This window comes from Panicum virgatum, chromosome 5K (assembly GCF_016808335.1).
Source record: "Panicum virgatum strain AP13 chromosome 5K, P.virgatum_v5, whole genome shotgun sequence".
NCBI classification, from domain to species: Eukaryota; Viridiplantae; Streptophyta; class Magnoliopsida; order Poales; family Poaceae; genus Panicum; species Panicum virgatum.
The window spans coordinates 56,689,111-56,711,168 of NC_053140.1; the positions used below are offsets into that span (position 1 = coordinate 56,689,111).

General features: G+C 46.1%; 2 protein-coding genes and 1 pseudogene across 2 annotated transcripts; 2 read left to right on the forward strand and 1 right to left on the reverse strand.

Moving 5' to 3' along the window:
- Positions 1-368: 368 nt before the first annotated feature.
- Positions 369-4,061, forward strand: LOC120708852 (PHD finger protein At1g33420-like). The gene is made up of 5 exons (XM_039994274.1): positions 369-1,198; positions 1,568-1,697; positions 2,073-2,288; positions 2,371-2,976; positions 3,057-4,061. The coding sequence occupies exons 1-5, from the start codon at positions 862-864 to the stop codon at positions 3,907-3,909; spliced, it is 2,142 nt and encodes a 713-aa protein (XP_039850208.1). The 5' UTR covers positions 369-861; the 3' UTR covers positions 3,910-4,061.
- A 719-nt stretch (positions 4,062-4,780) lies between these two features.
- LOC120710282 lies at positions 4,781-7,670 on the forward strand (annotated as a pseudogene).
- A 9,417-nt stretch (positions 7,671-17,087) lies between these two features.
- LOC120708854 lies at positions 17,088-18,749 on the reverse strand. Its single transcript, XM_039994276.1, has 3 exons — positions 18,312-18,749; positions 17,550-17,925; positions 17,088-17,412 (listed from the first exon to the last, which is right to left on the reverse strand). The coding sequence occupies exons 2-3, from the start codon at positions 17,868-17,870 to the stop codon at positions 17,254-17,256; spliced, it is 480 nt and encodes a 159-aa protein (XP_039850210.1). The 5' UTR covers positions 17,871-17,925; positions 18,312-18,749; the 3' UTR covers positions 17,088-17,253.
- Between the last annotated feature and the right edge of the window lie 3,309 nt (positions 18,750-22,058).

The following is a 22,058-nucleotide window of genomic DNA, read 5'->3' on the forward strand; positions in this document are numbered from 1 at the left end:
TTTCACTGGAGTTTGAGTTCCACTAGTCATCGAAAGCGGCTGCTCAATGTGACAGAAATTACCTTCGTAGCTTACCAGCTTATTTTTTAAGTTCACATACTCTTTTTCCGCATAGTTTGTGATGATCGGGCCTTAAGTTGAGTTTTCTTACTACCGGTTTATACAATTGTGAACATAAACTGTCATCTATGGTTAGTAGCAAGATATTATGTATTTTAACTATCACTGGTCATCGTAACTATTATGTATCTTAAGTTGAGTGAAGTATGCACCACCACGGCACCACCGATCACCAGTTCACCTCCACGGCTCTACCGGTCCACGGGTGGGTTTGTTGATTGGAATAGCCAAGGCATCGAGAAAACTGGCGACCTCCGAGAGGGTCATGGGTAGTTCTGTAATTTGACCTACACAAGTACCCGTGCCCTACCGCCCCGGAAACCATGGGTACGAAATGACAACAGTGCCCCTGCCTTTATTCCCTCCCACTTCTGGCGCCCTCTTTTCAGAAAGGCCCCGAACCCAACCACACCAACCCAACCCCACACCCCGGCTAACCCTGGTTAGCGCCCTGCCACGACCTGACGAGCCCATTCCACCACCACATGCATAGACCCATCCCACTATACGCCGCACGCGCTGACGTGGGCCCGGAGTTTATTCCAGCGATCCGGTGCACAAAGACCAGGCGTAGCAGATCGTGCTTCCCCTCGAAGGAATCGACCCCATCGCCTTCCACCTCTTTATCTCGCAGCCGCCGCCGCCGCAAACCCTAACCAGAGTTCCGATCCGGTTAATCGGCGACGAGGAAGACGACGGAGGCGGCAGATCTTTGGGGATCCGACGGCGGCTGAGGGGGAGATGGTGGTGAACGGCCGGCCGCTGAAGAGGGCGAGGGCGCGGGTGGAGGCCAGGGACATCGCCGGGTTCCCGGCGGCCGGAGACGGCGGGGCGGCCGGGACGTTCAGGGAGGCGGTGAGGGGGTTCCTCGCAAAGCACGCGAGGCTGCTCCCGCTTCCGTCCATCTTCTCGCCGGCGGCCGCCGCCGCCCCGCCGCACCTGCTGATCTGGAGGGTGTCCCTGAGGGTCGGGGAGGCGGGGGAGGAGGAGACCGGCGGCGGCAGGGTGGAGCTCAACGTCGTTGAGGAGGATGTGCTCCGATCGCGATCTGTGTATTGTGATCAGTGCAGAGTCGTGGGTGAGTTGCTTTCCTCTCTTTTTCCTTTGCGCGCTCTCTCTCTCTCTCAAAATTGGTTTAACGCAAAAATATTTTGTTAATTTTTGAACAGATACACATTCGTTTTGTGTAGATCTTCCCGTTATCTTTTCGATTTATTGAGCGGTATATCGGCTTTTAAATCCAACGTCTTTCTATTTTTTTTCAAAAAAGTCGACCCGTTTCACCCAAAAATTTCTGGAAGCTTTCGTCTTGTCATCGAATTGTTGGGATGTTGCTTTCACATCCATAACCATGATTGATTCAATCTTCCTTGTCATATACTGTTAGCATACAGCAATACAGCACCTGCAATGGAATCTTGTGTCTGATGCGTTTGTTTGGTTGCAGGATGGAGTGGGCACCCAGTCTGCGGGAAGCGATACCATTTCATCATCGAGAACGACTGCAACCAGCTCACCGGCCACCGGCGCACCTGCTGCCTGCGCTGCGGGACTCCCATGGTCGCTGGAGAATCAAGGTGGGAGGCACATTTCAGAAAATATACATGCTTGCATAACAGCGAATGGGAAACGGGACCTGACAATGTTAATACATGACCAGTTGATGTCAACAGGACCGTCTACATGCTGTGAATCAGTGCATGCTCGAATCTAAATGCAGAGAGTTTTGATTAGATTGCATTTGGATGGGGCTTCTTCGCATATGTAAAAAAGATGAAAGTACAAATGTTTGTATTACTATTCATAGACAACTTAGAAAATTATCTCTGCAACCTTCACTTGCTCTGAATAGATCATAAACCATGTATTCTGATTGATATGTTGTGTGAACTTGTGATGCTCTGAATACTACTTTGCAAGTTCTCTTACTTTGAATGCAATGCCTTCTCCAGGTGTGCCCTCTGCAACTTTGATATGGATGGTGAGGAAATCGAAGAGTGTGCATACCTGCATCTGGATGACTCCTCTCACTTGCTGCACGCTGTAGTGCATGCCAACGGGTATGGGCACCTCCTCAGGGTAAATGGCCGTGAAGGTGGCTCAAGAGTCCTCACTGGCCGTGACATAATGAGCTTATGGGATCGCATGTGCAAGGTGTTATATGTGAGGTAAATGAAAGGAGCAGAACAGCAGCAATCTTTGTTTGGAATTGACATTTATTCAACCTAACTATTATTTCCATCACTGCAGGAAGGTCACTGTCATGGACATCTCCAAGAAACATGGAATGGACTACAGACTTTTGCATGCAGTCACAAGTGGGCACCCATGGTATGGTGAATGGGGATACAAGTTTGGTGCTGGCAGCTTTGCACTAACCTCAGACACCTACCAAACGGCAGTAGACATGCTTTCCAATATACATCTGGCACTGTACTTCTCCAACCGTAGCCCCATCAGGACTCCACTGCAGAACACAATTGCTCTTTATTGGGCACTCTCTGATCGCCAACTGGTGACCCTACGGGACCTTTTCCGCTTCATTATGCACCTGCTTCATCAAGTTCAGATGTCAAAACCCTCAACTTATAAGCGCATGGATCTTGCATCTAATGTGCTTTGTGCGTGGACTAAAGACGATCTTGATCGAGCAGAAGCTGCAATGCTTAAGGTTCTCCGGGTTGTGCAAACTGGACAATGGGTATCTTGGCGTGCACTTAGGGGTGCTGCATCAAAGGCTGTTGGTTCACAGGAGCTGCTTGATTATTCTCTTCGAGAACTAGGTGGAAAACAACTGGATGATGGCCATTTTGTTGCTGTCCGCTGCAACGCTGAGACAAATGCAATTGAGTACAGGTGAGTCATGTTTCCTTCCCTTTTGATACCCAAACTTTGTCTGGTAGTTTTCTTGACCATTATTATTTCATGACAAGCAGGCTGGAATCTTCCTCCATTCAGTCACCAGTTGATGCACTGATGTTTGAGCCTTCTGTTGAACATCTCCTGCATGATCTTAGATTCCTCTACGACGCTCTGCTCAACCCAGAATCCATGCTATCTTCACAACCAGAGGTGATGGGTGCATCATCACATAGTGCAGCAGCAAAGATTATTGATTGCAAGCAGTTCATCAAGCATTATGACGAGCATGCTCTAAGGACTCCTTCAAACCCATTCTTGCTCTGCGTGCGGTGCTCCATTGAACTACTTGATCACCCAAAAGACTACACAGCACCTCCAGAGGAACTTGTACATGTACCTGCAAGTGCTACCCTTGCTGAACTCAAAGTGCAGGCTTCAAGGGCATTCCAAGAGACTTACCTCATGTTCCAAAGCTTCCAGGCTGAACAGCTCCCTGACTTTCCAAACTTCAGTGATACAACCCCTGTGAAGCATGTGCTTGGATCAGGCCAGCTTGTTCGGTTAAGGGGACGTTGCACCGGAGATTACCGGAGGATTGTACAGTTTAGGATGGAGAGGGGTTTGGAGAACTGGACTGTGGACTGCTCATGCGGTGCCAAGGATGATGATGGTGAACGTATGCTAGCATGTGACGTGTGTGGAGTCTGGCAGCACACCAGGTGCTCAGGGATCAGTGATTTTGAAGAAGTCCCTGAAAATTTCATCTGCAGGAAGTGTGCTAGCCCACGCAAAGGTCGCCGTGGTGGTGGGGGTAGCAATGGTGGTGGAAGAGTGGAGGTTAGTGCAGGGGCAGGGAACTGGTGCAAGGACGAGATTGGATCATCAGTTGGTGGTGGCAAGTTTGGGCGCATGGCAACAGTTGGATGACTGTACATAATGTAGTGAAATGTAAATAGTGAGATGGAGAGTAGTAAGCTGCACCTAAAGGCCTTTGTGGACCTTGAGTGGTTAATGGATCTTGTTTATGACCACTGATGTGATGTTAATCTATTCTCCTCTCAGTTGCACCCATTCTCTAATCTACACATCTCAAGTTCTACATTTCAGCACTACATAATCACTATATTGTTGAATGACACAAACAGTAAATTGGCATATAAGGACTTTCTAACATGACCTTCCATTTTCTGGACAGCATTGCTAGCTTACACTCACAGATTTGAGGTATATGTTACAGAGTTCCATGTGGAACTAAATTGGACGATTTATCATAGTTATGACTGAATAGATGGCCACATTCTATGTGGAAACAAAACTAAAACAGAACACTAAAAAACTATATTGCCCAATTCATGCAGGGGGAAAAACTTTATACTAGCAAGTACTTAACATCATGTTTACTGTCAATTCAAAATCATAAACAATCCAAAGCGGTAAAGACTGCCTATTCAGTTTATTTCTGCTCTGGTCACCCAACTCAACTGAACCTAACCACTAAAGTGCACTAAAACAAGTCAAGCAATGTTCATACTTCCATTTTATGTCAATACCAGAATTCAGAACAAAAAACCACGATATGAATTAAATTAATATAAAAAATTAAGCTTGATTACCATCGTATACGTTATGCCTCACTGACAAGGCTGGGACTTCCACTTCATGGCTGCCTAGTAAACACCAGAAGAAACATGCCAACAAACGGTGCCTGTAATTTCAATCAAAATCCTTTATCGTGAGAAACAGATGAGAATACAAACGATACATCAAGCGTGAAAGCAGAGCTGACAAGTGAATTACTATGCGGGTATGTATACAAAAGCGGCTCAATCAGTTAGGATCAAATTGGTTATTGAATTACAATGTGGGTATTTATGGTGATAAATCATCTTTTCCAAGTGATTGTTTAATACTCCCTCCGTCCCACAAAAATTGTTCGTTTAGGCTTCAAATTGTCCCATAAAGACTGTTTGTTTAGATTGTAGTAAAGTCTATCTAATTAAAGCAATATCAAATGCTAAGAAATAATTGCATTGAGAAGGGCATGGAGCCAATCACATGTTTAAGTAGATATTACTTTTCTGGTTCCAATGCATTTGCATTTATTGAGGATCTAGGGAGCTAAATAAAGTGTGGTCTTCAATCACAACGCCTATAGTTAATTAGGGGTAACATGGTCAGTTTCTACTGCTACTAATGTCTGAAATTTTCTAAAAGACAATCTTTGTGGGACGGAGGGAGTAAGACTCACGAACAAAAAGAAAAAGTCAAACCAAATATGTGAGAAGATTAAAACCATGTGTACCAGAGTATTGGCAACATAATTTTAACCTGGGGGTGATAAAGATGTTCAAGTTATATGTTACACATTGTGTATTTTTGTAGGCTGGGACATTTTCAAACCTCATCATGACAAAGGTTGTAGGATATTCCAGTAAACTGGCACATTGATATTTAAGGTTCCTCTCATAAAAGGTAAACAAATTCAAGATCATATTTCTAAAGTTGGCAATGAGCATAACTATTATGGAGATCAATACCAATATATTCAAAAATTATATCAATCAACAAATATTGCCTAGTAGTGAGAAGTAATGGTACCAGGGTTTTTGCAAAGGTCGAGTAAACCCGGTGCCTCTTATATTTTGCTTTTTTGTAGTTACAACATACAAGAAGAATTCTAATGAAACGGATCGATCTGGTAATAACATTGGATGGATTATCTAATTCTACTCTCATCAGAAGGTAAACTGGTCATCACTATGTGGGTTCAGCTTCAATGATAGAATCAGAATATGGAAGTTGGATGGAAATACATATGCCATCTAAATAATTAAGGCACATCGGACAGAGAGGACTTCCATAAATATTTATTTACTATTTGCAGGATGTAATCTTTGAATAACCTAAGGATCTTCCATACTGGGGCTTTCAAAGGCAAGTTGATTGGGCAGTTTACTTTTTGTGACCTCCTTTGAGGGACAGCTATACTCTATATGACTGTGTTTTCACTGTGACCAAGCATTTTAGGATAAAGTTGAAGTTCGTACCAGTGCCCTATAAGGTGGATTAACTTCCTCTTCAAATTTTAGAATACAAATACCAGTCAGAATATATAACTAAATAAGACCTTATAACCAATACATTTAGATTTGTATCATAACATGCTTCCTTATGTTAACTGTCATCATTGTACAAAAATATGAATTCAGATTTGATAGAACCCATGTGACATTCTTCATAAAATGCAACAAACAGCAACTGAAGGATTCGACATACAAAAATTGAAAAAAAATAGAAAGCACTGTTGTTCACCAGAACTTGAATATAATTACCAGAACTGAGCAGCGTGCTTCAAATATACTCCAAGAGTGCTGAGAACATGAGGACGCCTCATCTTTCAAGACCTTGCAAGAAAAAGAGCAAACCATTATGTGTTAAGGGCTAAGGCAATCTGAACAAAGTACAGTTGAAGGTTGGAGCCCCAAAAACTCCCAAATTTCCCGTTCAAGGAAAATATGTTGTCCATCAATAATATCAACACAAGTTATTCGAATGAAATACTGAAGATGGAGTGCTACTACTCAAAGTACCCACATCAAAAAGAAATATTTGAGCTATGATGCTAGAATGAAACCAGTCAATAGCCCTCATCGCAACCAATGTAAGCATCAGAACACAAAAATTAGAACTAAGACTGAGGTAAACCTAAACTAGGAGATCAGATCGAGCATAAAAATTTGGCAGTGAAAAAAATCTATCACTGAAGGTAACAGAAAAGGAGCAAACCATCTGACTACCACAAGGAGCACGGGCAGCACAAAAAATCACGTGTTAAAGCAATAGACATATTTAGCCAGAACGCCAAATGGAACCCTACTACTAGCGCCAATGAGATCAATAGAAGCTGCAAACCGTAAACTGAAACAATAAGTATTGGATCCAAAATAAAAGCATCGAGGCGCCAATTATACCCATGCCCATGTACAAAAAAGTAAACAATCAGGTTATGCCAAAACCAGTTCCGAAACTAAATGCTTCGGATGCAGCACAGATCAAAGCGCCCAAGTAAACTAAATGCGACCAGGGGGAGGCCTCAAGCGCGGAAACGACGGATTCCCAAATTGCGGCGTCAAACCTAATCGCCCTAAACCTAAAGCGGGGAACTCCCCCAATTTCAGCAAGCCCACAACCCCAGCAGCTCGATTCCTAGCAAATTCGATCCGGACGGACGCAATTCCCGACCTCGAGCGCCGGAAAATGGCAACCGGAAGCGTCCACGCTCAAACTCCGCAGAGGTCAATCACCGAACAAAAGCTAACCTAAATTGAGCCCCCCCCAGCAGAGCATTCGCCCCCCCCCCCCCCCCCCCCCGAGAGACCAGAATCCCTAAGCAGCGTCCCGGCGCGCACGAGCCATCGGCCAGACGGGATTAAACCTAAGCAGCGATTAGGGCTGGAATCGCCAGGCGGCGAGCGAGACCTAGCCACCGACCTCGGCGCGGCCGCGAGCTCGAGCTGCCAGCGCGGGGCCCTCGCGGCCCCGCGTCGCGCCGCCATGCGGTCCCGATCGGCGCGATTGCTCCCCGGGATCCAATGAGGCGCGGCGAGAGAGCATCCGGGGTGGCGTCGCGCGTGGAGCTGCTCGAGGGAGGGAGAGGAGGTGGGGGGAAGAGGAGAGGAGAGGAGAGGGGCAGGGGCACTCGGGTGCGGGAATAAACGGAAGGGGAAACCAGTTGTTGTCTGCATAATAGAGGCGCATTGGCCCTCTCTCTCGTCTCGTCCCGCGGCTGGCTGGCTGGCTGGCTAGGGTTCTCGCCCCGCGCGGGCGCGGCGGCTGCGTCGCTGCACGCGGGACCCACCGCCCCTCCCTGCAAGGGCAAGGCCGCGCGCGCGCGCGCTGCCCGGCGGGTCAACACGCAGTCCCCGTTTGCGGAAAGACAGACTTGTCAACGCGCCCGCCCGGCCTGCTGACATGGCAACGTGCGCGGCGTCCAAGCCGGACCCGGCGGCCGGCCTGGTCCGCGCTTGCACGCAAATGGTCTGGTTGCTTTTGGTTTCGGAGATGCACACCGGCACGCGGCGCTGGCCCGCCCACTGCTGCTAGCTTTAGCATTCCCGTGCAAGGCAGCAAGATCCCTCTCTGGGCTGCTTTGGTGTTGCATTGTCCAGGTCCTCTCTTTTCGTACCTTGACGCATGGAACTTTTGTGCAGCTCGTAGAGGTAGAGGGCAGGTCAATCAGTCAATCACGTAAGAGCAACTCCAATAAATTGATCTTACTCTTTCCTCTTTCCACTTTTTCTTAATATAGGGGATTGACGTTGAAAAAACTACTCCAGCAGATTGATTTTTCATCTCCCTTTTCTTTTTATTTTTTCTCAATCCCCAATAATTTCTCTCCAATCCCTAATAGAAAGAAGAGACATCACATCTCCCTTTCCATATAGAAGGGGGGAATCAATCTGCTGGAGCACTTCTTTCATATATGTTAAAATTGAGAAAGGGAATTTCCCTATATGGTGAGAAAGGGAAAAGAGGAAGATTAATCTGTTGGAGTTGCTCTAGAGCAACTCCATCAGATTGATTTTTCTTTTTTTTTCTTTCCATTTTTTCTTAATATAGGGGATTGATGTTAAAAAAACTTACTCTAGTAGATTGATTTTTCATCTCCCTTTCTTTTTTATTTTTTCTCAATCCCCAATAATTTCTCCCCAATCCCCAATAAAAAGGGGAGACATTACATCTCACTTTTCATATATAAAGAGGGAAAATCAATCTGCTGGTGCACTTTTTCCATATATGTTGAAATTGAGAAAGAGAATTTCCCTCTATGGTGAGAAAGTGGAAAGTGAAAGATTAATCTGTTGGAGTTACTCTAAGCACCTTACTTATTTGTGCATGCACTGTACGTACGGAAAGCTGCAGAGTCAACTGAAGAACAAGGCTGGGCGCTCCATTGACCATTCCGTGCGGTGCGTAGTTTCAGGGCGAACGAGCAGGTGCGTGCGCGCGCGTTGAGACGACGAGCGAGATTCACCACACCCCGATGGTCCCCTCCTCAGCGCTAAAGTAAGTAACGCTTCTTTCTTCTCCGTGGATCTACCTCGTCCCGGGCCCACGCATGGCATGCGCCTGCCATTTTCCAACAGACCAGAGAAAGGGACGCGTCCATGGTACCAGCCGGTAAAAGTTACGCGGAGAACGAGCTGTCGTGGACGAAATGGAGCATCAGCATCAGTAGTCGTAAAAGGCGTCTACCAGGAAACGGACGGAGAACCGCGGGGGCGCTCTTGTTCAGGGACCAAGATTTGCGCGAGTCTGTCCATTGTGTTAGCCAACGCCAATCACACGAGAGCGGCGACACAGGTGCGTAAGGCAGGGGACGCGTACGCGCACGCCGCCGTCTGGCCGTGCTGCTGGCCGCGGCCTGCCGAGCGGCGTGGCCACCGGCCGTTCGGGAGCCGGATCCGCGTGAGGACCGAGGGAACGGCGGGCGGTGCGCGGCGCACGAGCCCTCTCCCGGATGCACCCGGCAACGCGGACGACGTGAGGTCCGGACGGGGCGGGAGGCCGTTGCCTGTCTGACCGACCAGGGGTTCGGATGGATGGAACAGGACAGGTAGGACGCGCAGGCCGAATGCGACGGGCCCGTTGGCCGGAACCCACCGGCCTGGCGAGTGGCGACTGTGTAACACCAGGTTTTAATTCTCTGTAGTTAAATTAATTACGATCATTAGCTCAAACTTCCGCGACAAATCACCAACTCAAATTTGCTCCTGTCAACCTGGGCCGGACCGGTCTGACCGGTCGGGGCAACCGGTCTGACCAGTTGAGCCGGTTCCAACCATTTTGGGTCCCACATTATTTAAATCACTCTCTCTCTTCTCACCAACTCCCTCATCCCCCATTGTGCTCAGCTCGCCGGCTGAGCTCTCTTCCTCTCATTTTTCTTCCACAAATCCCTCCTCTCCATTTGATCCAAGGCCGAGGAAAGCTCCAAATCGGCGTGGTGGATCATCCCTGTCATGTACTCCTTCTCAGGGTGAAGAGGAATTCAAGTTTTTTGTGGGGGAGAAGCCCATTCAAGGTAAACAAGCTAGGGTTGGTTCGGTCTCCCTTTCTAAGTGATTATAAGTGAATCTCTTTGGTCACACACCTCTAATTGAACCCATGAACTAAAGCCTAAAAGGGATTTAGATTTGGTGGGCGAGATAATTCATTCAAGGTATTTCACCTAGGGTTGGGTGAATTCACCTTTTTAGAAGGTTTTAGTCGAATTCTTTGGGCCAAAATCATCTTTATGCATCTATGAACTTGGGCCTAGAACGGAATTATAATTGGTGGGCTAGTTTCGCCGCGACATGGATTCTAGCTTCTGATCTGTGTAGGACCGGTCTGACCGGTCAGAGGGACCGCGACCGGTCAGACCGGTGGTTTAGTAGGGTTAAGTGGGACCGATCTGACCTGTATGGGGCACCGGTCTGACCGGTGTTAGCAGGGCTGAGAGGGTTAAATTAGGGTTTGTTGGTGCAAGTAGTTAGAATTTAATTTGGCTAGTGAATACTTGTAGTTTTTATAAATCATGCATGCATTTCTCATGTCATATGCATATGCATACGTGTAGCAGCCGCGGCAGAGGAGGTGGTGTTCGAGGTGGTTGCGGAGCCACAGGAGCCGCAGGGGCAAGCCCCGCAGCAGGAGGTTCGTGGGGAGTCGTCCCAAGGCCCGGCTAACCCTAGTGTTGAGCAGCAGACGCAAAGCAAGCTCCGGTGCATGTCCTATTATTTTAAATGATGACACCTATATGTATGTATTTATTACTTGTGCATTACGTTTCAGGAGTTGTTTGGAACCCTAGTTGCATGATCTCTAGGTTTCCCTGAGTTATACTAGTATGTATAGGTCGATAGAAGTGCTATGCTTAATGGTTTTCGATAGAAGACGAGTGATTTCTTGTCACTCGCGAGGTATAGGATGTTTATAAGTCGAGTAATTTCCGGTTACTCGCAAGGTATAAGATATATTCGTATTCCAGTATTTGAGTTGTGAATTTGAGATGAAATAAATGGAGAAATGAGACCGGACGGGAAATGATGAGGATGCATAGGTATGGCAGCAGGACAGGGTTTCTGGGTGTCTTAGTCCCGTCTGTGTCGGTTAAGGACCGGTCGTTGTCGGCAGTGCTGATCGGAGATTGAACTGTACTAACCGCATACCGGGAGTAGGAGGTAGTCGAAACCGGTAAGCCGAGTACTGCTTTGCTTCGAAAGTACAGGAACCCGCACCCAACTCCTAGGGTAGTCGAGTAGTCGCGGAGAATCGGGGATGCATATGTTTACTTTTGGTGGTCTCACGTTGGGCCCGGTTGACCATATGTCGTTGGGTTGGTTCCTGTAGTTCGAGGCGGGGAGGGGAAAGGTTGGTGCGTGGGGTCCAATGGGGCTTTTGCGTGCCGTGTTAATTAGGTCCACCTTGCAAGGTTAAATCAAATCGATTCGACGTGTTTCGCGGTTATGAGGGCCTTAATCTCTTTGCCGCGTCGTAGCAAAATGTTAGAATGTGAGTTATATATATATAAATAATATTGAACACATTGAATTATTATTGATTGCACCACCATGTTTACTATAGTTGATTTATGCAAATATTAGATTAGAATTAATTTATATATAATCCGGGGGTTAAAATAATGAAAGTAAGGAATTACTTTAGCCGCTTTTAGCTGCAAAAATAATTACCAGCCAAAAGCCTTGCATGTCTAGGTATGTGGGCTAAGTTATACCCACTGATCGGGTAAGTCTTGCTGAGTATTAGTTGCTTAGGGTTTGTTGCCACATATTTTTATTTCAGGACACCCGGACGTGAATTTCTGCCCCTACTGTGTCAAATTTATCCATCGTGATGCAGAGGGATAGAAAGTGGTGGATAGAGGCCCTTAGCTTAGGAATTTGGCGGGTTGCACCCTTGTGGCCAGAGGGTGCAACCTCTCTATTTTGCTTAGACCGGTCAGACCGGTCAGCGCACCGGTCTGACTGGTGGACTTTGGGCGGGATCCATGCAGGCCGATCTGACCAGTTGTGGGAATCGGTCTGACCGATATATCAAAATAGGGTGTCCGACAGCATCGTAGCGTAGTCGTCTCTTGATGTAAATTCTAGTTGATCTTTGTAAAACTTGTAAATTATATATGTACTTAAACCAAGATTGTAAAACTATTGTATTTTAACTCGGTTTGCAAAAGTTATGTTTTATTTTTTATTGTTGCGCTGTTATATTTTAAGTTTTCGTTGTGCTTGTATCATCTGCGTCCGCTTTCGTGTGGGACTACTGATATTGTTTCGATCGGGCTGTGGGTTGAGAAAGAACTGCCAAATTAAACCATTAAATTAATGCGCCCAATATATTTAAATGACGACCATTACATTTAATTTAAAATTTTAATTTGACGGTTCCGTCAGACTGCCCGGCCGCTTGGTGGCGGTGGGCTTCCCCCGCGTCCTGGTCTTCCGTCCGTGGCGACCGAGAGGCGGTCGCTCGTGGCGCTGCCGGTGGGATTGAGATTCGATGGCATTGAGTCACCAAAAATGTTACCGTGGAATGTCACTAAACTAGCAAGGTGGCCCGCGCAAATAGCGCGGGTAGCTAGATATTTGATATTTTCTATATCACTGTTTCTATTCTAATTTATTAGTCACTTTATTAGGTACATATTATCTTTGTTCTAATTGAAACTAATCTAATTCAAATTAAATTTATAGAAAATAGTACCAACATCTATAACGTCAAATTAGTTTCATTAAATCTATCATAAAATATATATTTATAGTGTGTTTATTTGGCATTATGAAAATTAATATATTTTACTATCCTGGTCAGTGAATAGAAATGTTCCACTTACGACAAAACTAAAGTTGTAAATAATTTTGAATGGATGTAATCACATTTGTATTCTACTCTAAAAGAAATTTATGCCAATAGCATTGTTTGTGACATCATTGTATTTGTTTTGTCCCAATATCCTAGACGAAGGTAGCATCTATGTTTTTCCCACCATAATATTTTGTGGCATATAAATTTTTAGAATACCTCACATAGAAACATATTTTTTGGTATTATTGAAAGGAATATAAAAATTAAGCTTTGACTGGTAGTGAATATTTTTTTCTAAAAATTTTAGTTGCGGTTAAAAATTACTCTTATTTTTTTAAGAATAAGATTTAGATGAGTGACTTAATATACACTACTCTGATATCATTAGAATTAGTTTTTGAATATTAGTCAAAAACTTAATGAGTGGTGGATGCATTGTCTTCATTGTTTTTCATATCCAATCTCTCCAATTGCTACAACAGATGTAAACATGCTCACCTTGTTTTGCGGTGGCTGCATCAATAAATTTGTTGTTATGCAAGCAAGGTATAGCCCCTTGTGCTCATTCCATTTGCTACATTTAGACCCAAGAAGGTTCTGCCCACTACACACTTTAGTCAATGAAGATGCATCTCAGATGGTCCGCAACTTAATATACATACCTGATCAGGGGTCATACATATCTAATCAAGGGTCGGGTCTAAAAAAGCTCGGCATTCTCTTCAGCCCGAACTCGACCCGACTTGACCACCAGGCTAGATTTTTTTTTAATCCAAGCCCAGCCCGATATGTGATCAGGCTTGGGTTAAACCCAATTTTCATGTACAATTTTCAAGTCGGGCCAGTTTTTTTTGGACTTTGGGTAAGAAAATTCGACCTCTATCCAACCTATTGTTTATTGCCGATCGAAAATTTCTATCCAAACCGGGTCAACATATTAGTTGGAATGACATTTTACGGACGGATAAGGTTCATCATGTTGGACAACCCATAAATAGGTATATCCATGTCAAATATTGATTCTGAGTTGGTTCCTTTAGATCATATCACCACTCATGTACAGTTGCTCTTCCCTTCAAAACCTTTTGCATGATTGATTGATGCTAGTTGTTGGCCAAGACAACCTTTTTTGGGGGGGGCAACGATATATATATATATATATATGCATGCCCTGCCGTATGATTGGTATTTTTCCCCTTTTGCTTATGTCTTTTGTCCACAAAAATGCAAATCAAATTATTTCCTAATACTAATATACACTGATATATATATTTGAATGGCATTGTGTCTATCTACCCCGATGTGTCTAGAGCTAAGGGGACCCATTCCCATGACGCTGAGAAAAACCAATAATACTATTTCCTAACGCAATACATTTTGACTTGAATAGCACATGGATGAAAGATGAATTTCCATATCTTTTGTGAAAAATCTTTGACGTTATAAGCTTGGTCTATCCTATTTTTTTAATTTCTAATTTGACTGTTTAAATATAGATTTTTTAAATTAATATGAACCGCTAGATCTTTACAAATCTAACCATTTAAATCATTCTCTTTATTAGGTTAACATGGAATTTATCTTCAAATAAGTCTAGACCGTTAGATCTTCATAAAATCTAATTGTATAAATCCTTTGCTTTTTAGATTAACGTGGAAATTTCTCTTCGAGTTAATCTAGCCCATTAGATCTTCATAAAATCTAACGGTGTACTCCCTCCATATAGAAAATAGAAGACTTTAAGGATAGCAACAGGATCTCCAAAGCATAACTCTAACCGCTTATTTTTATAAAAATATTTGTTCAAAAGTGATATATGTATATTTTTATGAAAGTGTTTTTTTAAAAAATCTATTCATATGGCTTTCACTTTTTCAAACTCAATAACTTAAAAGTTATTCATGATTTATATTCCCAATGTTTGACTCAGACCTTATCTAAAACAACATTCTTTTTCTATACAGAGGGAGTATATCCATATCTTTTTTAATTAACATCAGAATTTCTAAACCCTCTCCATAAATATAGTGACTTCTTTTAACACTCTCGTATTAATATTATAGATAGATGTCAATTGTTTTTCTAGTGGCGCCGCTGATCACAGCAGCACACCATCGATGCCCTCAGCTTGATAAGACTCTTATCCTATTGTGTAAATAGTGGGTCTTCAATCTATCAAATTATAGTTAATTTTGTTCCGCCATATTTGCCATGTACATATTCCTATTGCTAGATAGCTAGGATGGAGTACAGTTGTATTCAAATCGTTTTGCTGAGCGAGAGCATGCCATGTAATCCTCTGCTATGGCCAGATTTAGGGCTGCAAAGCCTACTAATCAAATTTGAGATTGATAGACTGCAAAAGTCAGAGACAGTGAGTGAATGCTACAACACATGTTCCCATCTAGAAAAGCACACTGCCTTACGAATTTTACGCCACGAAAATAATGGAGTCTTTTTTTTAGATCGGAAACAATAGAGTCCGAGTGTAATAAAACAATGGAGCCCGAGTCTAATAGGAAATAGGAAGTACAAAATTTTAATTTAATATAGTTTTTTATGTGATATAGATTCTTTAGAATAATACAGATAGTTAGATCTTCATAAAATACAACGGTGCAAATTTTTCTCTTTTTTAAATTAACGTGAGAATTTCAAGACTCTTTCAGCAAACGTGGTGGCTTCTTTTAACACTATACTTGTTATTCAGTTGATGAATTCCTAAGGCCAGTTGTTTGAGAGATCTAGTTGAGAAACAATGGAGAAATTCTTTCGGCTAGAAATAACTATGCAAGACAAAGTTAATTGTACCAATTGTTTTAGCGTTATATTTATATACCGAGCGTGAGAATATGCGTGGCAGAGGTGGCCTTGGAACTGAGAAACCAAACTTTGATGTACTTAAAAATGGACATATTTTATGATGTGACTTTTCCTTATTTTTTTAATCCTGCCTAGAAACGTAAGCAAGCTACCTTTGTTTTTGATAGAGTCCTAGTACGATTTTGCTTTGATCGAGTCCTAGTATGACCCTGCCTAGAATCGAACTATGCTACCTTTCTCGATATTAATTGAGTCCTAGTTCAGGTGTCCGACTACAATAGCAAATACACAAATTTTATCATGTGTGGATATTTTTAATATAATATGCAAACGTGGGATAATACAGACCGTTGGATCTTCGTAAAATCCAACGGTCTAAATTCTTCTTTTTTTTAGATTAACGTGAGAATTTCTAGCCTCTCTCAGCAAACGTGGTGGCTTCTTCTAACACTCAAATATTTATATAATAGATCTCCGGCCAGTGGGCAGTGGCGGACCGACGGCCGGGTGACGGCCGAGGACGCGACGCGGAGCGAGGAGGCGGTGCTCAGGCGGGAGTTTGTACCCGTGCCGCGCCCTTGGGCCCGTGAACTGTCCTATGTTGACGTTTGACGCGCTCAGACAGAGAATGTACGGAGGGTTTCGCTCAAATTACTACAGTAATGACAACAGCTACAGCTGTATTCGTACTAGTATCGTGCTTACTAGGTACCGTGTCACATGTTCAGACTGGTTGGTAGATTGCATTTGAGGAATTAATCTGTCTGATTGAAAAGACTGAACGATCCGAAATGGCCATCTTCAGGCTAGCGCTCGTTCTTTGACCTTCCTAGCTAGGGCTGCGCGCAACTTGGATCTCACGTTGCAGATGTGCAGGGCTCGAGTTCCTGGGACATTGTTGCTTTCATGTCCAACAGATTCAGAGCTCCGTGCCGGCCCAGGAGGCCGCACCGGACGCAAATTCCTCCTCTGTCTTCACGCCATGTCTGACGGGCAGGGCACACCATACCCTTCTTCCTTCTTTCTGTTAGACCGTCGATCTGTTCATGCGCTCACACTCGGAGCCTTCTTTGCCGTGCACTGTATCGGCACATGGTGTATTAGCCGAGCACTCCTGCACACGCTACACAAGCTGCTCCAATCATGGCGCGAACTCGAGTAGCCAAGCCCCATGGGCATCGGTGGTTACATGCCATTACGCCAAAAGGATCGGCGGCATGTGGCTGGCAGCACGTCACACGGATGTGCAGTGGAGTTTACTGGACCGGACCATCCTTTCGAGGACGAGCACTGCTCTGCTCCTAGACTGTTGCGATCGAACAGCTGCACATTCGCGGCGGCCCTGATTGCCAGGTGAACCCTGGACGTTTGCGCCTGAGCTATTGGCGATTTCGGCATCTGAAAAGGACGGTGCGTGCGGACAAGAACAACACAGGCGGCCAGGACAGATTTGCCATCACCTGCATTTGATTTACAACCCCCCTCGGCTATACAGACGCGATGAATGTTGAATGAGAAATGCGTACGGTGCGGTGAACACGGCATGCTGCGCGATCGTGTTTGCCGGACACGGCTACGGAATCAGGGCGGCATGTAGGAAGCATGGTGGTCGTGCGGCGGCCAATGCACCCCTTCCCTGGGGCACGACGGCGGCAGCGGCGCCGGCTGTGCCAGGTACGTCGGGTACCGCTGCCCCGGCATCAGCACCGACAGGTCCGCCGCCTGCAGCACCGCCTCCACCTGAGAAACACGCCAAAGATTTTTTTTTACGTCAGAAACAGTATCGCAGAACATGGCGAGATTTACTGAGCAGTATCGCAACCTGGCCAGCAAGTAACTGCATGGTAGATTGGCAAGCTTGGGTGGGGCGATCTTACCATGGGCGGGCTGCGGAGCTTGCCGGGCGAGCGGCCGTGCCGGTGGCGGGCGGCGCGGGGCGTGCCGCCGTCGGGGGAGTTCGGCGGGAAGGCCCGGGGCTTGATGAGGTGCTCGAAGATGGCCATGAGGAGGAAGAGCGAGATGAGGACGACCGTGGCCGCGAACCCGAAGGAGATGGCGTCCATGGACGTGCCGAAGTCCTTGAGCGTGGACGCCTCGCCCCTCCCGTCCGCGGCCGCCGCCACCGCCGCCGCTGGCTCGGACGGCGTGGACGCGGGGTCCCCTGGCCACGGCCGCGACCTCTGCCCGAACCCGCTCATGGCTGCTCGACCGGCGCTCGCGTCTTCCTCTGCGATCAGACGTCGATCAATCTACCTGCAATTTTCACTCTGTTAAGCAACGAACCTTGATGAAGACAGTTTCAGTTGCATGACATGGTGACTGCTCCAGGGAATGCTGACTTCCTTTTTGAGCTGTGACTGGCTACTCTATGACTAATGATGAAATCTCAAAGAATAAAGGATCACACGCTGAAAGTCGGAACTCATCTTAACAATTTCCTCAAACAAGAAAGCCGAAAAGAAATGAAATGAAAACAAAGAGGAGAGGAACATGAACAACAGAAGAGGAGCCGAAAAGAAATGAAATGAAAACAAAGAGGAGAGGAACATGAACAACAGAAGAGGAGCTATGGAAGTTGAAACTACATATTCCGGACTAGAATTCAGGACTACGTTCACTGCAGGCGAAAGGGAGCGTACCTTCAAGGTTCAGGCAGCGAGGCTTCAGCACTGGCACCCTGCGCTCGTCTCTGAACTGACCAAGGCTGGGGCTAGCGACTTCCTATAGCCCTACGGTTCGCCTGTGCTCATGCGCTGGGATCACTAGATCGAGCCCGGTGGCGATCACCGGGTGCCAAGAAGAGCCTACAAGAAGGCACCGGGTCCAGCTCGGCTGCCTCTCTACTTAAAGCCAGCCAGTCACTGAATCGAAAGTGAGATCTCAGCTGATCTGTTGGTGGCAATGTGGAGGAAAGGAACGAAGGAAAAACTAGAGAGGGGGAAAAGGGGAGCAAGTCTGGGAGGAACAAAAAGAGTGCCGCGGGAAAGGCTGCCACACTCGCCTCCAACAGTTCGATGCGATGGCCAAGGCTGCGAGGCCGGTACAAAAAATAATCCCGGAATCATGCCTCGGAGGAGTGGCTCCCCACCCCCATGCACGCACTCTGTAGCAGCAGGCCACATGATCACCCCGCCTATAAAGACTAGCGTAGTGTCCGTATAGGCGAGGAGGGCGGAAATGATTCGACGGGGCTGTGGCTGCTGTAGGCTGTAGCTGCCTGAGGCCGAGCCAATGCAAAGCGCAACGAAAGCGAAAGGAATGGCCGGCCGGCCGGGCGACGACGCAGGAAAATAAAAGCAAAGCAGCTTGTGGAAAGAAGGGACGTGCGGCCTTTGCGCGGGGGACCAATCGGCCTCTGATGCGCATCATGGTGCACGTCAGGTTAACCTGACCGGCCGGCGGCGGCGTACAGCAGGGGAATTATCCGTGCGACTATACTGCATCGTCTTCACATGTCATTTCTATGTAGGAGCATGTGCCTGTGTTAGTGTTAGTTGCGACGATGATTCGGGTTGCTGGATTAACAACAGATGGTGAGGTGGTGCGTTCCTGTGAGATCAAAAGGACTGCGAGTCTGTGGGTGTCTTTGCTTCAAGGGAGAATTCATGGAAGTATGCTTCTGTTGCTGTGATGGTAGGGATGCAAGTGGGTATCCATTGGTGTTTTTGAATTTCTCATGTTAGTTCATTTTCTCTCCTAAATTAATTACGTAGCATGTCACTTTTGACCTAGTGACCCAAAAAATACGAGACTTGCATCCCTATGTGATGGGACACGATTGGCCGATTCAATTCTTTAAAGCCCCTTCTCTTTATAAAATATGTATTCAGGCACGTAAAAAAAAAACTCTGAGGCCCCAGCCCTACCGCACCACCAGATAATCTCCGCGGAGCATCGCAGCCACACAACATCGATCTGCAGGAGCACGGCTGCCTGCATATCATAACTAAAAATATGGCGGATTTTTACTGGTTCGTAAGCTTTCAAAAGAAAGAGGGGCAGGGTTTACAAGCTCCCGTTGCGCACTTGTGCTTGTATATGATTCGATTCTGAGATAAGGAGCGGTACGGTTATTGTAATCATCTGTGGAGGTGTGGCACACAGAATTGGCAACACGATATGACAAACGCTTTATTTGTTCGAGGATAATACAATGCGATGAAATCGGGCTTGTCTGTGACGGGCGATGCTTTGGGGGTGGGCTGTCACCACCGGCAGAAAAAGACGGAGAATCCAAACCTAGCGACATGCCAATAACAATGTCTGTGGATGCAGTGCAAGGCTAATCCTATCCCCAGCCACTACTGAAATTCTTTGTATAGCTGCTGTCCTGAAGGCGGACCAGTCTTTAACTGCCGACGCGCCCCACTTTTAAGTTTTAATCCTTTGGTTGTTACAGCTCTCACCGTCGGCAGAATGGGTAAGATTCTGATCCCCAGTGCACATTCCTATGCGATGATTTGCATGCGTAGTAAAATCTTAATTGCATAGGTGCTGCTAGTATCCGCATAGGAAAGAGTAACAGAGAGATAACGTCACTAATAACCACCCAAAAGCTGCTGTCAATGTCGTTAGTAGGCTGACTAACTTGAAGATTCTTTTTTTTTCCCGTTACTGATTAGAGTGCGTCTGCATCATGTAGCTAGTGAAATCTATCCTGTTAAAGTGCGTATGCGATGACAGATTGACAGTATTCAAATGTATGGGCGTATGTATGGCCCTTTTTAGCTGCTGGGCACTGGCAGGGCGCTGCTAGTAGTAAAATAACAGCCGTGACTTGATGATTACACATGCAGATTACATATAAATCAGCTCCTCCATCAGGTGTGCAGTCCTCGACACTCGTCTGCTTATATATTCGCAAACTCCCTTCATCCCCAAATCATCTTGTCTCCTTTGCCTTGAGCAAGCATCAATCTGAGCTAAAAGAGGGAGGCATTAAAAATCGCCAATGCTTGCTTCCAAAGTTAAGGCTGCTGTGCACTTGTGAGTTGGGAGACAACTCATAAAGCGCATGCAGCTGCACACGTTACTTGTAACTTTGAGCATTTAGCACCAGTGGCTGACATGGAATGGCATGGAAGAGAGCATCGACGACGGCCATGTGTAGTTTATGTGCTACTCATTGCCTTGTGTTCGTACAGAGTTCATCCGTCCCGGATGGAGATGGAACATGCCATGCCATTCTGTGCGTTGGTTATATTAGAATGAATGGTTTCTATAGAATTAGAACCATTCAACTTGAGTGCTGGAGAGGCAAAGCCATTGGAGGCAAACGAGCTTAATTATGAAAGCATATCTTAGTTTGGACTTCATGCTCCTCCTTTACAATGCAGCACTGCCCTCAGTGCCCCAGCTGAAGCCACATCCCAAGAAAAACAAAGGGACGCAAAGCATGAAGTGGTGCGTACTCCAGAATAAAGCCTTACACGGATGAAGAAAACTAATCACCTACTAGACCGCATTATCGTCGATGGGGGGGGGGGGGGGGGAGAAACAGATGGAAAAAAGGGGGTTCATGCATGCACGAGATCAATTTTGCAATGACCATGCAGTGCGCGAAAGAAATGGACAGGTGCTGGGAAAAGCCTAGACCGGATGGAACATGCAGCGAAACTGGAGCAGCCATAAGAAAATTCAGAAGCGCGCAGATCAAATCAACCCCAAGTCATATGAAAGATCACTAGAAGATGATAGCTCGATAAGAAAATCTGAACATGCCATGGTAGTACTGCAGCAGCAGGCGGATAATTGGGGCCTGTATCTAGCGGGGTCTATGATTGTAAAGCGTAGATCGGAGCAGGTGATGATAGCTAGCGCGACCTAGAAAGGAGAAATGGGAAAGGCCTTTTCCCCGAGCCGAAGACCACATGCATGTGGATGGGGCTCACATGTCTCCCTCCTCCTCGGCTCGCAGAAAAGGGGAAAAGGGAACCGAGGGAGGACGAGAAAGAAAGGAATTGGTTCGGTTCCGCGCCGGAAAGGAAACTCTCCGTTTTTTTTTTCTTGAAGCGAGCACGCGAGAAAACTCTGGTGTGCAGAGCTGCAGATAAAGCGGCAGCGCGGCTCGGCTGAAGTCGAGCAGTAGGCTGGTGACGTACAGAACGAACTCGGGTTTCAAGAAAAGAAGATCAGTCAGAGATCGATCGTGTGGTGGAAAAAACAGTGGAGCAAAAAAGACCGAAAAGTATCGATGCCTGCTGGTTGGGCCAGGCTGAAAATCAACGTAGGCCTGATAAGAAAACGAAGGCAGGCCGTGTTTCCGCAGGCCTTTTGTCAGCAGGCGCCCAGGCCCAGCCAAGCAACTGAATAAGGAAAAGGAGCCCACATTTGTTTCGAGCGGAACAGCGTCACCGTATGTGCCGGCGGGCCGGGCTGACATCTCC